The sequence below is a fragment of the Oikopleura dioica genome, chromosome 2 (genome assembly GCF_907165135.1).
Source record: "Oikopleura dioica chromosome 2, OKI2018_I68_1.0, whole genome shotgun sequence".
NCBI classification, from domain to species: domain Eukaryota; kingdom Metazoa; phylum Chordata; class Appendicularia; order Copelata; family Oikopleuridae; genus Oikopleura; species Oikopleura dioica.
In genome coordinates, this window is record NC_137292.1 from 10112573 (window position 1) to 10127211 (window position 14639).

The 14639-nt window shown below is 41.2% G+C and overlaps 3 protein-coding genes across 5 annotated transcripts in view; all 3 read left to right on the plus strand.

Annotated features, from left to right (window-relative positions):
- The window catches only part of LOC145698184 (organic cation transporter protein-like), a 28171-nt gene that overhangs the window by 730 nt on the left and 12802 nt on the right, over positions 1 to 14639 (plus strand). The gene's annotated exons all lie outside the window — the stretch shown is intronic.
- LOC145699798 (uncharacterized) lies at positions 1626 to 9660 on the plus strand. Of its 3 annotated transcripts, XM_081777058.1 has the most exons (11): positions 1626 to 1738; positions 1788 to 1889; positions 6287 to 6406; positions 6801 to 6950; positions 7740 to 7893; positions 7939 to 8014; positions 8057 to 8292; positions 8340 to 8539; positions 9006 to 9245; positions 9291 to 9336; positions 9415 to 9660. In XM_081777058.1, the coding sequence occupies exons 1-11, from the start codon at positions 1715 to 1717 to the stop codon at positions 9423 to 9425; spliced, it is 1359 nt and encodes a 452-aa protein (XP_081633184.1). In that variant the 5' UTR covers positions 1626 to 1714; the 3' UTR covers positions 9426 to 9660. The 3 variants fall into 3 exon arrangements, with proteins under 3 accessions (XP_081633184.1, XP_081633185.1, XP_081633186.1); XM_081777059.1 differs by lacking the exons at positions 1626 to 1738; positions 1788 to 1889 and adding an exon at positions 3277 to 3378; XM_081777060.1 differs by lacking the exons at positions 1626 to 1738; positions 1788 to 1889 and adding an exon at positions 6197 to 6238.
- On the plus strand, positions 11389 to 13103 carry LOC145699799 (tubulin alpha-1 chain-like). The gene is made up of 6 exons (XM_081777061.1): positions 11389 to 11542; positions 11614 to 11856; positions 11899 to 12257; positions 12304 to 12584; positions 12626 to 12917; positions 12961 to 13103. Exons 1-6 carry the CDS (start codon positions 11510 to 11512, stop codon positions 13094 to 13096), a joined length of 1344 nt encoding a protein of 447 aa, XP_081633187.1. The 5' UTR covers positions 11389 to 11509; the 3' UTR covers positions 13097 to 13103.

Genomic DNA, 14639 nt, shown 5'->3' on the forward strand with positions numbered 1-14639 from the left:
CGAATAGTAAATGGGTAACTACGTGACACTATTTTACCCCGCCGTCGTGAATCCCAGCTTATTTTAAATCCATTCAGGGGCCACAGTCAGAAGGAGAAGGGGAGAGATCGGACGATGAAAACGCCGAGAGCGGCTGGAAAACTACTGGAAACGAAGTGCAGTCGAACAACGTTGGACTCCCCGGAGACAACAAGGACAACGCGGATGAAGAAGCAGACTCGAATGAGGAAAAAGCGAGTCCGGTATGAATCTTTATCGCTATTAGACACTCTAATTGTTTTTCTGCTCCTTATCGTGCGCGGCAGTCTTGCTTCTCACGCGTCGCGAATTCACTCGCTTTCTTTCAGGCTGAATCTAGCGCCAACCAGCCGAAGAAATACGTTCCTCCCTCGCAAAGACAAGCCGCTCCTGTCAGCCGTGGACCACCCGCGTAAGTTAAAAACAAACCTTTTTCTAATAACGACGCATACGTTCATCTGAAGAAATTGAGAGTTTTTCAATTTGAGTCAAGTCTACTCGCTTCCATCTTTAATTCATGGACCATGAACTTTATTTCTTCCTAATAGAGCTTCTAGCCAAAGCTCGATAAGTAACACTAACCTGATATTCAGCTCTGGCTTCCCCGGTCGGAGGAACAGAGATATCAACGTTGATTCCGTGGCTGAGTTCCCTACTCTTGGTGCTTCTGTAGAAACGGTCAGTCAGATTTTCCTTTGAAATCAAGGAAGAGAACGTTTAAAATTTCAGACGCCCGAAGGTTTCGAACAAGTGAACATGAGAAAAGGCGGCGCCGCCTGGTCGAGTGGCGGAGGATCTCAGAACTCCTCAACGGGAATCCAAAACCGTTTCCAACTTTTCCAAAACTAACAGCTGCCCCGTTCCAGAGTTTGTTTTTGGAAAGGTATTACTAGCGAAAAGTTATTCATAGAAAGTCTACCGTGTCTACCTACCATCAGTCTGATCAAAAGTCAAAAATCTCTCGCGGTCTATTCTTAAACAAACGTTGTCGTAAAAAACATATTATATATAATTTTTTTTCATTTCTCGTATTCTGACAAATGATGATCCGCACGTTTATTTATTACTATCTGCCAATATAAGATTATCGCAGTCCAATCGGGTTGGGATGATTCTTTCATTCATTGTAACCTGTTACTTCTCAAATTATAGTTCACTCGTCGCCTCGGGGGGAATCAAAACCTCCTCGAGGCGCTAATTACAAGTCAATTTGCCCCAATTAGCCCCATACTAACAACCATCAATCGTACCCTTAAATTCTACCAATTTGTGCTGCTTTCCCTTGTCGGCCAATAAGAAGTCGCCTTTCGCGCGAATCTTATTGGCTCTTTTTTTAAAGGCTTTCTTTCTCTTTGTAAATCAGTCTTTTGATACAGTTAGTGTTGTCCTTTTTTATATAATTAATTTTTAAAAGCTAATTATCCCGTCATACTATTATGTATTAACTGTGCCGAATTTTGTTAAAAAACAGCTAACCTTACTTTTTCAAAAACCCGGCGGCCCAAAAACGACCATCTAAGAATAAAAACGTTTCATCGCGAAATCGTTTGAACGGAACACAAAATGAAAAAGTCACAAGCGTTACTGTAGCTAACTGTTCAAAATTGACAGCATGTAATTTTAAGACAATTGACTTGCGGACGCTGCTTTTGAAGAGAAAATACAAAAAACAGATACACAAAAGAATTAAGGACGCATGTCAAGCTATGACCAGCGCAATGTAAGTTGGACTTAACCCAGTAGGCCCCCTTAATACTTTCCGCTGTTAGCAATACGAGGGACAATACCTGATTCAAAACTCGGCTCCTTCCGCCCGTTCCAAAGCGAAGCCGATCGCCGTCCCAATCGTCTCTGTCCGCAAAACTGACAATGTAAGTCAACACTGTAACTGAAAACTAGTGGATCCCCACGGAGGGGGTTACGCGACCCTTACGATCAGACTTCCCGAACTAGATTTCTATTTTTGATCGACCGACTAGTCGTACGAACTTGACCGAAAGTCGCAGAGACGAGTTCATAAGTTCAGACGGTTTAATCAGCAATTTTAGTAGATAATTTTCTTAGAATTTTAATAATTGATGTGGTCTCTAGAATACAATCGGGAATGGATTTTATTTATCGTTCCCAATAAAGCAATCATCATTGCTGAACACTGTCTTTTTCGCAATTCCATGTCCAGAAATGGATATGACGACTGCCAGTTAAATTTTGTCCAAGGCCTGCCCGTCAAGTACTGCCATGAATCGGGAGATTTACTGATCGGAGATCCTCTTCTTTCAGTTTTACCTGATTCGTTCGTGACTCGCCCGACGAGTCCGATCGGCTCATTTCGCAAGAAATCAATCAAGAAAGATCGGAGGCACAAAGATGATAAAAGATTTAAAAACTTTGTAAGTAAAAAGTAACTGGGGTGGTCTACTTTCCTAATTTTCTATAGAAGAGAAGAAGAAATCTATTCTTCCCCTGGGAAAGATCTTCCTCCAATTTTACGGTAGATATATTTATGGCCGCGAATCAGAAGAATTATCTGCCAATTAGTCTTCGGAATATCGTCATTTTTCCTTTCCTTTCTTTTTTCTTCCGAGCGTTGGCAGTGACCCAACATCAGCTTTTTCAGAAGCGCGGCGCTGGACGCACCCGTAAAAAATACACAAAATAGAGATAGGGAGGGAGAAAATTGACTACCTCGGCGATTTTTCGTACATCCGGTGCTCTGATAATTTGCTGGTAATTGTGTTTTGGGTCGGAGAATTCGGAGTCAGTAATACTGCAATGCTGTATTCGAATACAGAAAGGATCAATGGGAATATACAAAATGGAATCACAGCGCGCCATATTCTCTGATATCGATTTTACGCAATATTAGCTGGGGCTATTACTGTAGTTTTCCCGCCTTTGTATATTCCCATGGTTTCATACTCATTCAGTGGCTTTTTTGCTTGTCAAAAAGGGATTGCCCGCGATTATCCCATCTTTCAACCCAGCATGATAGAGCTTTATAACAATATATATACCACGTGTCTTCCCTGATTCCAAAAATCCAAAATTTTCGAAAAAAATATGACTGAATTCTGTTTTTATCCAGAGCTCAAGTTTTCGGCAAATTTCTACTATCAGGTACTGTCTACTATGGACACGTATTCATACAGATTTAAAGCCAATTAAAAGCTTTAATCTGTAGACATTGTGCTGTCTATCTAAATGTTCACGACATGAGTGTCGAGAGACATTACTGCAGACGGCTACTGCTATGTCCTATGACGAATTTTCATTGAATTTTTTGACCACCAGAGTCAAATAAAAGAGAAACAATTCGCGTCCATGAGCTTTTCCAATTTTCGCATACCCTTTGTCTTCAAGGTACACTTTCACAGTCAGATTGAAAATCGACTGTTTCTGACGTAATCTTTAGCCTAGATCATCGTGTCTTGAAGGAGTAGCGTGACACTTGTCCTACACAAGCCGAGAGCGGCGCTACCACACCACTCTTCAGTGAGCTACTAGCCCAACCACGAGGCGCCAACAAGCAACTCCGCTCTTTTTGAATTCACTTCTGAGGAACTAAACCTATCATGCCATGCAAATAATGAGGCGGAAGTCAGAATTTCGATTGAGTTTTTTATTTTCAATTTTCAATTTTCAATTTTTTTTTGTAAACAGATAAATAATGGGTAGTTTACAGGTCAGGAAGAATAAGAGGAGGAAAGAACAGATTGTGAAGTGGATCTCCCAGCTGCAAAGTCAACTTCAAAATATTTTTTTCAACGAAATCTTTTGGCGAATTGAAAATGATAGTTATTATTTGGAAAATTCGATCATACTTGATCTTGATTTCTTCTTTTCGAATATTAAACTCTTCATTCTCAACTGCCAAATTATTTCGAAATTTAAAATTGTAGAGATTATCAGTTGACTTCGCGATAGAATTCGCGCCATGATTAAATAGAGCTTTAAGCTTAGAATTGAGCGACTCTGAGACATTATTCGTAATATTAAATTCTTTTGAGCAGATATTTCCGTAATAGTTCCAACCACTGAAAGAATCTCTCTTTACGTAATAAGTCTCAAAGTATTTTATAAACTTATTGAATCCTGGTCGCAATTTTTTAGAGGAAATGGTTTTAACATGGTCTTTGATAGCAACAAGAAAAACTGGCAGAAATTCAGGGTTCAAGTAAGAAAGACCCTTAAATACAGTAAAAATTTCACGAACTTCTGGGTTGTCAGCAGGAGCAAACTTAGTGTATTCTTTAAATTTCTTTTTATAATTATTGAAAAGATGAAAGGCACATTGTGTGACAGTTGCATTGAAATAATCCTCAATAGAAGATTTAAGTGGAGGTTCAAAATCACTGAGAAAGAATGGAATCTCGAGCTCTCGATTGTATCGCATTTGAAACTTGTCTTTTATAATACAGAAAAGACGATCATAGCTTTCTTTTGTTCTTTTTTTCATGTATGCGAAAATAACCGGAAACGCTCGGAACTTGTCAGGATCATTTTTACAAGGCAAGAGAACACTCAGAACATAAAGCTGTAAATAATCGAGTTTTTTTGTTGGTTCCCAAGTTCCATCGCCAAATACAGGGCGAAACTCTGGAAATCCGTATTTCTCTCGAGAATTGTTATCTAATAAATCAAGCTCATGTTCCAAAAAAAGTAAAATCAAATCCTCATTTTCAATGTGACAAAACTGGACTTTCACATCCTTTTTGAGCTCATGATCGTAAATTGGCATTGTTTTTACTTTTTCTGGAACTCGATCTTTTGCGTTTTCTGGAGTTGAGCGATGTATAATCTGGCGCGCAACCTGGGCTTGCTTTTTCTCCGAAAAACCGACTTCATTTGCAAGTCTCCAACTGGAAATGCTCTTATTGAGATCATTTCCATCAAAAATTGATTTTGATTGATCACGGTGAGAATTCAGTGCCACTTGTTTATTCACTGATTTCATTTTTTGCTGGAGAATAGCAAGGGGCTTCGGATTTTCAGTGCAAGTATGATTATCTACAGCTTCAATAACCTCATAATAAGAAAGGTTGAATTTGTCAGAGAATGAAAAATTGAAATCATAAACTGTTCTTTTTACCATTTTTTTTCCAAGTTTATTTTCTCGCTCGTATTCGTATTTCTTTGATGTGATCAGATTCGGATTCAGGACTTTGATCTTCGCCTGGGCCTTGTATTTCGATTTTCGGCAGGAGAAGACTGTAGTTGTTGCTGTGTTTGCTCGTTTGTAGGTCATTTTGTATCTCTTTGATTCATCTCCGTACTGGAACCAGAGGGCGATTCCACTTTCTCGGTCACTTTTCGTCGCTTCTATAATCTCTCCTTTTTCTTGACTTCCTCTGAGTCTCGCAGAGTCAAGTTTTTCTAGTTCTTCCTCAAAATTCATTTTTTTGAAATGAGCAAAATGAAAATTTCAGTCCGCTTATATGGTGGTCAAACTGCCAAGCATTCTATTTTTAGACATGAATGTCCCTGTATCGAGCAACAAGAAAGTCGGCAAAAAAGGTGACAGATCTCACGGTCCATCCGGATGAGTTGTCAATTCGATTGAATTCGCGTCTCCATCTTCACTCGATTTGAAAGTTCAGCTTCGACAAAATCAATCGCTCCTTCATAATATCAGGGAAAAGTACAAAATCTAATTGCCCCTTACCACGGGGCTTCGCCCCTTAGGTCCTAAAATGCCGGGGTCTAGTCTAGGGTTACTTAGGGTTACCTTCGGTAACCCTAACTAACCCTAGCCTATCCCCCTCGGGTAAGTTTGTTCCGTCATTTTTGCAGGTGCCCCCTAACCCTAACCTCAAATTATAGAAAGTACTTGAAACTATAAGTTATTGTTTTTTGGAAATAAGTACATCAGAAAGTAAAGCCAAGAAGATTCGGCAAATTTGAGAGATTTGAAGCGGGCCCGCTTAGCCTCAGTGGCGCCCACTTCATAGGGCTAGTAGCTTGCTGAAGAGAAGTGTGGTAGCGCCGCTCTCGGCTTGTGTAGGACAAATGTCACAGCTCCCGTCTTGAAGCCAGTATATAATATCGTATTGACCGAAATTGAAAACTTCGGAAAAAACGTCTCTGTACCCGAACTCGATCTTTTAATTTCCAGCTCGACTGTTGATTCACAATAGGAAAAAACCTCGTTCATTTACTCGCGACAGCTTTATTTTTTCATGAAAGATTTTCTACAATGAATTATTTTCCACCTTTTTTCCAGGTTGAATTTCGATAACATTATTGAAGAGAACTAACGGAAGAAATTTAGGACTCACGATTGTCGGGCAGCCCGGGCAATCGCTTTGGATCGCAATTCAACAATACCTTCGGTGCTCACTCTGCGCCGCCTAATCGCGATATAAGCTCGCCTAGTCGAGCAGACTCTCAGGTAATCATAATTTATATCTATCAATCGACTACATTCTTCCGATAAAATCCCACTGTCTAAAAGTACAACAAGTTAACGACCCTCAGTAAACCCAGGATAAACCTTAAAAGGTCAGAAAGCCGCCAAAACAGGCGGAAATATCTCCCAGTAACAAGACATTACGTAACGAATCCCTTGTTATGTCCTTATGAGTGGATAGCGATCCACTGTTGTCATGTTTTTGAGCCTTCGCTACCTTACAAAATAGCTCGCATTCCAATTGACTTGAAATTTACTCATTAGTAAATATACTCCGATAGTCCTAGAAAATCAAGACGGGAGACAGACAAATCCGTAAATAATAGTTGTATATACGAAAACAGAAGAGTAGATAAGTATTTATGTGCGCATTCAGATGAAGGATATTTTCGAAGACATCGCCACTGTCGGCACTAACTTCGAGCAACAACTGCGTATAAAATTGGATCAGGATTCGAGAGACATCAACCAGAACTTCAACCAGAATCAACCACAGTCGAACGTCAGTCAGATGATACCAATGAATGTGAGTTTTAACAAGTCATTTATCAAAAAATTATCTAGTTTTTGGGTAAAAAAATCCGATATTCCTCGTTGATTTCTATTGGTTTAATTGAGATTCCATTTGAGTTTCTAGTGAACCCTGAGGTCTGCATAACTGAAATGAACTTGTATCTTACTCTCATTCCCCCTGACGTCAGCAAGAACAGTCAACCCCCGAACAGAGCAGACAAGACTTTGCCCTGGGTCATTTTTATTGATGTCTCTCCCTTTTTGTCCGTGTTTTCCTCTTTAATTTGGGTTAAAATTTACATTTGACCACTCTCTCTTTTGGAGCTTTTGGCTCATCATTTGGCGAGCTGATTATATAGCTCAATTGACGATCCGTCGAGGTGTATTGTGCGAACGTAAGGGGCTTTTTCGGTTTTGGTTAGTTTTCAGCTTTGAGATTTTGTTTTCAAGACGATGTGTATTTAATTCGCGACATTTCTCCGCGACAGAGACCGTCTCACTCTCTGCCAGATGCGAGTTCGCGTAAATAAAATAGCGAGCCACCATTCCTTACTAAAAGAACTTTTCGAAAAAACAGAGAAATGACGCGCGCGTCCGAGAGAAATCGGGTTCGGCGGTCGTCATTCGTAGCCATCAGCGAGAGTCAAAATGAAAATGTAAAAGTGGTCAAGGTCAGGTGACACAGGGCGAATGCGTAAAGTCTAGGGTATCTCTCACGTACTGGGCGGAGCTCAGCGGGGGAGCAATTAGTAAACTTAATTAGTAATTGAAGTTTGGTGAGAATTCTAACGCCTTGTTCTAGAATGCCAGACGCCCGCCTCAGGCGAGTTCGGTCGCTCAATCATTCTCGCCTTCGTCGTGCCCAACTCTTTACATGCCAGTCAAGCAGGAGATGACTGATGATGAGATCAGACAGATTCAAAAGGACCGACAGAAAAAAGACAATCATAATCTGAGTAAGAAAAGCTTTCATACTCATTTTTTCTATCTCTCAATTCTAGTTGAACGACGACGACGGTACAACATTAATGATCGAATCAAAGAACTCGGTCAGCTTATTCCTCGCTCTGGCGATCCGTAAGTCGATAACAATCAAGCGAATGTCCGAATCCAATTTAGAGAAATGCGATGGAACAAGGGCAATATCCTCAAAGCAGCAGTTGAGCACATCCGAAAGCTGCACACGCGCCAAGAGCGCCAGGTCCGCTCCGACGATCGAGCAAAGAAAATGGAAGCGATGAACAGACAACTGATGATTCGACTTCAAGAATGCGAAAACGCAATGAGATCAAATGGACTCGATGTTCCAGATATGCCAGAGCGAGATGAATTCATCGCGCAACTCGGCGGAAATGGTAAGGAGTTAGGATCAAAAAGAATCTATTCCTAACTCTATTCCTAGAAACTGGAAATATGCTCGATGATGACTTGGAGAGCGCACCTTCTCCCGGAGACATCATGAGCCTCAACGACGATCTACAGTCGACGCACAGTATGCAAAGCCAGAACTTTATGTCCTCGCCTCGTCGCATTGGTGGATCCGAGCCCAAGCCAATGCCCGGCCAGCCCTCAACGCTTCAACAACCGAGCTCGTTGAATCAGGTTCAAGTCCACAATATCCAACTTGTTTCTTCCTCCACCAGCACCGCCTCGATAATTCATTCTAACAACCTAAATCATAATCACAGCTCACAGCCTCATCTCAATATGAATTTGAATGAGCCAGATCCACTCTACGGCATGTTTTATTAACAACTTGCTTGTTTCGAAGTTTTACAGTGAGCTAACTCGAGAATGAAAAAACGACAGACAGTGAGAATAAAATAAATTGTTACTGCGTTATACTGTTTGTTTCCTACGTCTGGATCTTACTCATGTTTAACCCTCTGTCGCAGGGAAATCCAAGAAAACGGTAAACAATCAGTCTATCCGAAATAAAAGAACAATTATCGAAGGTGCCTCGTGTGTGACTTACTCAACTGTAATGTGTGTTACTGTATTTACCCCAACCTCCAACTATGTATTGCTTCAACGAAATTTTGTTAAATAAACTAAACGGCGATTCTAGTTTTCTCATCAAAACGCGTCTTCCTTTGCGAGCGGAGTCGGCACGCCCGAGTTCGGCTCCCTCTTCAGCCAGTTGCAAGAGCTCATCAACGACCCCAGCCTACAGGATGTCACTGACATGGGCGGTCAAATGGCAGCCAATCAAAATCGCCAGGCACAGCCCCAGAGCCAGGCGCGACAAGCCCCCGAGCAAGTTCAAAATTACCCGGATCCAGTTCATGATATGGACTTTGGTCGACAGGTGGCGTTGTTTTAGGAACTAACCGAAGTTGATCTCGTTGTTTAGGAAAACACAATCTTTCAAGAAGATTTCAACATGGGAGATGATATTCAGGAATGAGTCTAAAAGAGCTTTTTGATCCAACCTACTCCCAAGTCAAGACCGAGAATTGCCTTGAAGACTCCTGAAAAGTTCGATTAACTCTTCCTCCCAACGTTCTCTCCATCAAAATCTTTTCCCCTGGCGTATCGCTTCCAAGCTTTTTCCCCTTCAGCCCTTTTTATAAATCTTTTTTATAAAAACTCTTTATGTTCATTTATTATTATTGTGCTCGCGAAAAACTTTTTTCCTACTCCTTTTTCCCTCCTTAATGTTCCTCCCTTTCTCTGAAAAAAACTGAAAAACATCTTTATAAAAAAACAATGATCAAATTTCATTATTCTCGCGTTTTCTTCTTTTTGCTTTTTAAAATAACCAGTAGACATTTTTCAACAAAAATTCAGCATAATCTCCGGTTACGTTTTTTTCCTTAAGGGACCTTGTCGAGCTAGCTGAGGCGCTACTTCAAGCGCGCATCATGTAATTTGGACTTGAGATATTCTGAAAATTCTTTTTGCATTCATTATCTTCAGAATCTCCTCGTTCTTCTCCAGGTTTTACTTTTTCTCTATCATAAGTAGTTTTGTTAGAAGTTCAAAAAAGAGAAGTTCAACTTCAAAAGGAATCAGCACTTACAATTTTCAAGATATAAAATTATAACTTATCTCATTGGAAAGCCCAGACAATTCTCTACAAAAGTTACCTAATGGGGTTATGATGACAATACCCTGTCGAGATCAAGGTGAGCTTTTCCGGAGTGGATCGGTTCCACAGCGGGCGTTCGCGCTGCGCGAGGCATTATTTTGGCTTGTTTGCGCATGATTCCCGCAAAGCGCGCGCTAATAACTTCGGATTACTGATTCTTACCACTCTATCACTGATTTTCATAAAACCCCATAAGGTAACTTTTGTAGAGAATTGTCCGGGCTTTCCAATGAGATAAGTTATAATTTTATATCTTGAAAATTGTAAGTGCTGATTCCTTTTGAAGTTGAACTTCTCTTTTTTGAACTTCTAACAAAACTACTTATGATAGAGAAAAAGTAAAACCTGGAGAAGAAAGAGGAGATTCTGAAGATAATGAACGCAAAAAGAATTTTCAGAATATCTCAAGTCCAAATTACATGATGCGCGCTTGAAGTAGCGCCTCAGCTAGCTCGACAAGGTCCCTTAACTTTTTGGTTTGTTTGATGATTTTTATTTAAATCTTAACTGTGTCTGATTAAAAATAATATCGGGGCTAATTTTTTTACTAACCATTTTACCGAATTTCCGCGCTTTCTCCTTACGACTTGATTCTTCGGTTTGTATTCCTCAATTTTCAATTTTCAATTTCTACTTTTCATTTTTGTATATTCCTAAAAATAAGTGATCTTCCTCCTTATTATTCTCTTATCCAAACTTTTGAGCTTGCACCTTCTAAAATTGTACTTTTTGCCCTTTTCTGACCTTCCCCTACTACCGGTGCTACTCTTCAATAACCGCGATTCTACTCAATCTCAAAATTCACAATTATCTCCATTTTTTAAATATGTAGCTTTACTAATCCTGGTGATTAAAATATCAATAATCGACGCAGAAAAAAAGATGAATAGGCGAATGTCTGCCTACATTTTTTATTTCTGTTTTCTTTAAATTGATAGTTCAAAAATTCAAAAATTTCAACATATTTTTTTGCTCCAAAAGTTCATTTTCTTTGTGTATCAAATTTTATTCTGGAAGGATTCTCTCTTGTGTTTCCCCAAAGAAATGTTCAACTTGCAAAGTGAGAGATGATATTCTTTAATATTGTATTCCTGCTCTTTGATATCGGACAAAATAAATTCTTATAAAATATGACCAAGCCTTTCTTCACTCATTTCTTTATGATTTGGGTGATAAAATACGGGCAATCTTTATGCGGGATGGAAGGCAGGGCATTTACTTAGGGCACTCTTCCATGATTTCAAACCGTTCAACCTAAGGCGCACGATTTGCGCGCATGCAATCTTGATTTCCCGATCAACCGTTTGTATTTTTCAAAATTGGTTTGTTCTCGCCACCAAGTGGGCCGCTTCCCTGACTCGAAAGTGACTCGTTTATAAACGGCTGGCCAGGAAAAAAACGCTTCACTCCAGCCTTCGCCGAGATTTTAATATCTCGACAGAACCAGAGCCCTTGAGTTTTTATATTTTTACTAACTGATCATGCGGGAAGTGATCTCCATCCACGTCGGCCAGGTAATAGCGAGAAATACCAGAGATATCCTTAATAAACTCGTCCACACAATATCCTCAACTGTCTCTTCTAGGCCGGTTGCCAGATTGGCAATTCGTGCTGGGAGCTGTACTGCTTGGAGCACGGGATCAACCCCGACGGAACTGTTCCAGAAGGAATGAACAACGAGAATTTCTCGACGTTCTTTTCCGAGACCGGAACGGGCCAGTACGTTCCTCGATCCGTCTTCATGGATCTGGAGTCGTCCGTCATCGGCCAGATCCGTTCAGGAACCTACAAGCAGCTCTTCCACCCCGAGCAGCTCATTACCGGCAAGGTAAGTTTAAATCATGAGAACTGTCGTTAGAATTATTTTCAGGAAGATGCAGCGAACAACTACGCCCGTGGCCACTACACCATCGGCAAGGAGATCATCGACCGGGTCCTGGACCGAATCCGAAAGCTCTCGGATAACTGCACCGGTCTCCAGGGCTTCATGGTCTTCCACTCCTTTGGTGGCGGCACCGGAAGCGGTTTCACCTCGCTTTTAATGGAGCGACTTTCCGTTGACTACGGAAAGAAGGCGAAGTTCCAGTTCGCCGTTTACCCGGCGCCGCAAGTGTCAACTGCCGTGGTCGAGCCCTACAACTCGATCTTGACCACGCATACGACGCTGGAGCACACTGATTGTGCGTTCATGGTCGACAACGAGGCCATCTACGATCTCTGTACGAAGAGGTAACGTTTTCCATTTCGCATGCTAAATCTAACAGTCAATCTTCAGACTCGGCGTCGAGCGGCCATCGTATAGCAACCTGAACCGAATCATTGCTCAGGTTGTCTCCTCGATCACCGCCTCGCTGCGATTTGAAGGATCGCTCAACGTGGATCTTAATGAGTTCCAAACGAACTTGGTTCCGTATCCACGAATCCACTTCCCGTTGGCGACCTACGCGCCGATCATTTCCGCCGAAAAAGCGTTCCACGAGTCGCTTTCAGTCGCGGAATTGACCAACGCTTGCTTCGAACCAGGCGGACAGCTGGTCAAATGCGACCCAAGAACTGGTAAGAGTCTTTCAAATGAGAGTTGTTCGAAATTTTTTAAGGCAAGTACATGTCATGCTGCTTGCTCTACCGCGGCGACGTCGTGCCCAAAGACGCCAACGCCGCCATTGCAGGCATCAAGGCCCGACGATCCGTCCAATTTGTCGACTGGTGTCCAACTGGTTTCAAAGTTGGCATCAATAACGAGGCACCCGCAGTTGTGCCAAACTCGGACCTCGCCAAGGTTCGACGAGCACTCTGCATGCTCTCTAACACGACGGCGATCGCAGACGCCTGGTCGAGATTGAACCACAAGTTCGATCTCATGTACGCGAAGAGAGCCTTCGTCCACTGGTGAGGACTTTAATTTTCCGACCAAAAACTTATATTTTTGAAGGTATGTCGGCGAAGGCATGGAGGAAGGCGAATTCTCCGAAGCCCGAGAGGACCTCGCAGCCTTGGAAAAGGATTACGAGGAAGTTGGAATGGACACCAACGACGCTGAGGGCGAAGAAGAAGACGAAGAATATTAAATTTGTTCGATAAGTTCAACGAATAAACTTCGTATTTTATACACAAGGTCTTATTGATTACAAATGTTTGTTTCATGCAGGGAAATTAGAAGATAATTGAAAATAAATTGTATTGAATTAATCTGGCTGATCAGAGTTTCGCTGAAATTCATTGTTTTTTTAATAGAACACTTTTTAAAGTTGAAACTTTAAAGTTTTGAGAAAGTCTTTTGATTTCCTGAAACGCTGAGCCTAGCTCATTCGCCGCTGACAAATCTGACAAGACTCTCGGAAGTGGCCCATCTCGAGAGCCGCTTCCTTTCGTACTTGCGCGCATTATGCCTTCGTTTATCAACCTTTCCTAACAATTCTGAAATCTAAAAAACCCTAAATCTTCCTCAGCGCTAAACAATCTAAGGGAAACGCGCTCGCGGAAATCCTCGGCGTCTGGACTGCTTAGCTTGGCGCGATTAGAATTTTGAGGTTAGCCCAGTTGTCCGCAACGTTCCATCTAAGAGAGCTTGACCTGGCACGTTGGGGGACTCATTTTCGGGGAGAACAGAACAGTATTTTGTTCAAATAAGATCAACGCTGAAGTGAGCATTTCGAGTCCCAACGTCATCAGTCTCGCACTCAACTTTCAAAGTCTAGTCGACAAACTAGGGAAGAGTTCTGATATGAAAATGATAACTAAGTAAACTTACGTATAAACCCGTCATGTTCGCAAGAAATTTGCCGCAGAAGGCTAGTGGCACTTGGAACGAATTTCGGCTATCTCGAATTATCTTAGGTACTTCTTTTCATCATTTATCGAACTTGAGGTTGCCTCGAACACTGTCTATTGTACACTTTCAGTTGATTTCGTCGTAACTTATGAATCATAATTTATTGAGAAATGATCTTGACTCGTCTGTCTCCTTGTCTGATAAGCCGATTTCTTGTTAGCACTTGGCATTAACTCTCCGAAAAAGTACCTACCCTTTAGCTTTTTTTCAATAGATAATAATTCGTCCCTCAGCCGCAAATAACGGACAGAGCTTAAAAGGATAAAGTACTGTACTGACAGCCAGACGGTCTCAAGCTTCATGGTTCTAACCGACAAAAAGAAAAACTTCGGCGAAATTATCATCCAAGTGCCTCGAAATCGGTTGGTCGTAGTAGTGACGCGCGGCGCTGCAGAGCGATTTTCTCTTTCGCGCGGCAAGTTTTCATGAAAAATAGGTGTACGAATTAAGCACAGTAAGGAAATTTCTTGATCGTTGATACTTTTTTTACAAGAGAGCTTTACGACATTTTGTCATTGACGAAGAACGTGAGAGATGATTTGGCTGATTTTGTTGAGTTCTTCAGCAGGTAGATTTTTTTTGAAAAATAATCCTTTCTGAATAAGGACCTTTTGAAAAATTTTGGAAGATGCTTAATTTTTATGTTCAAAAAAATCATTCAAAACAGCGAGTACGAATGTTATTTATTAATCCCCTTCTGAGCGAAAAATTATTCAGCCATTATTTCTCATTCTAACCATTTTTCTTAGTCATTTAGTCAACGAATAAACCAGAAAATT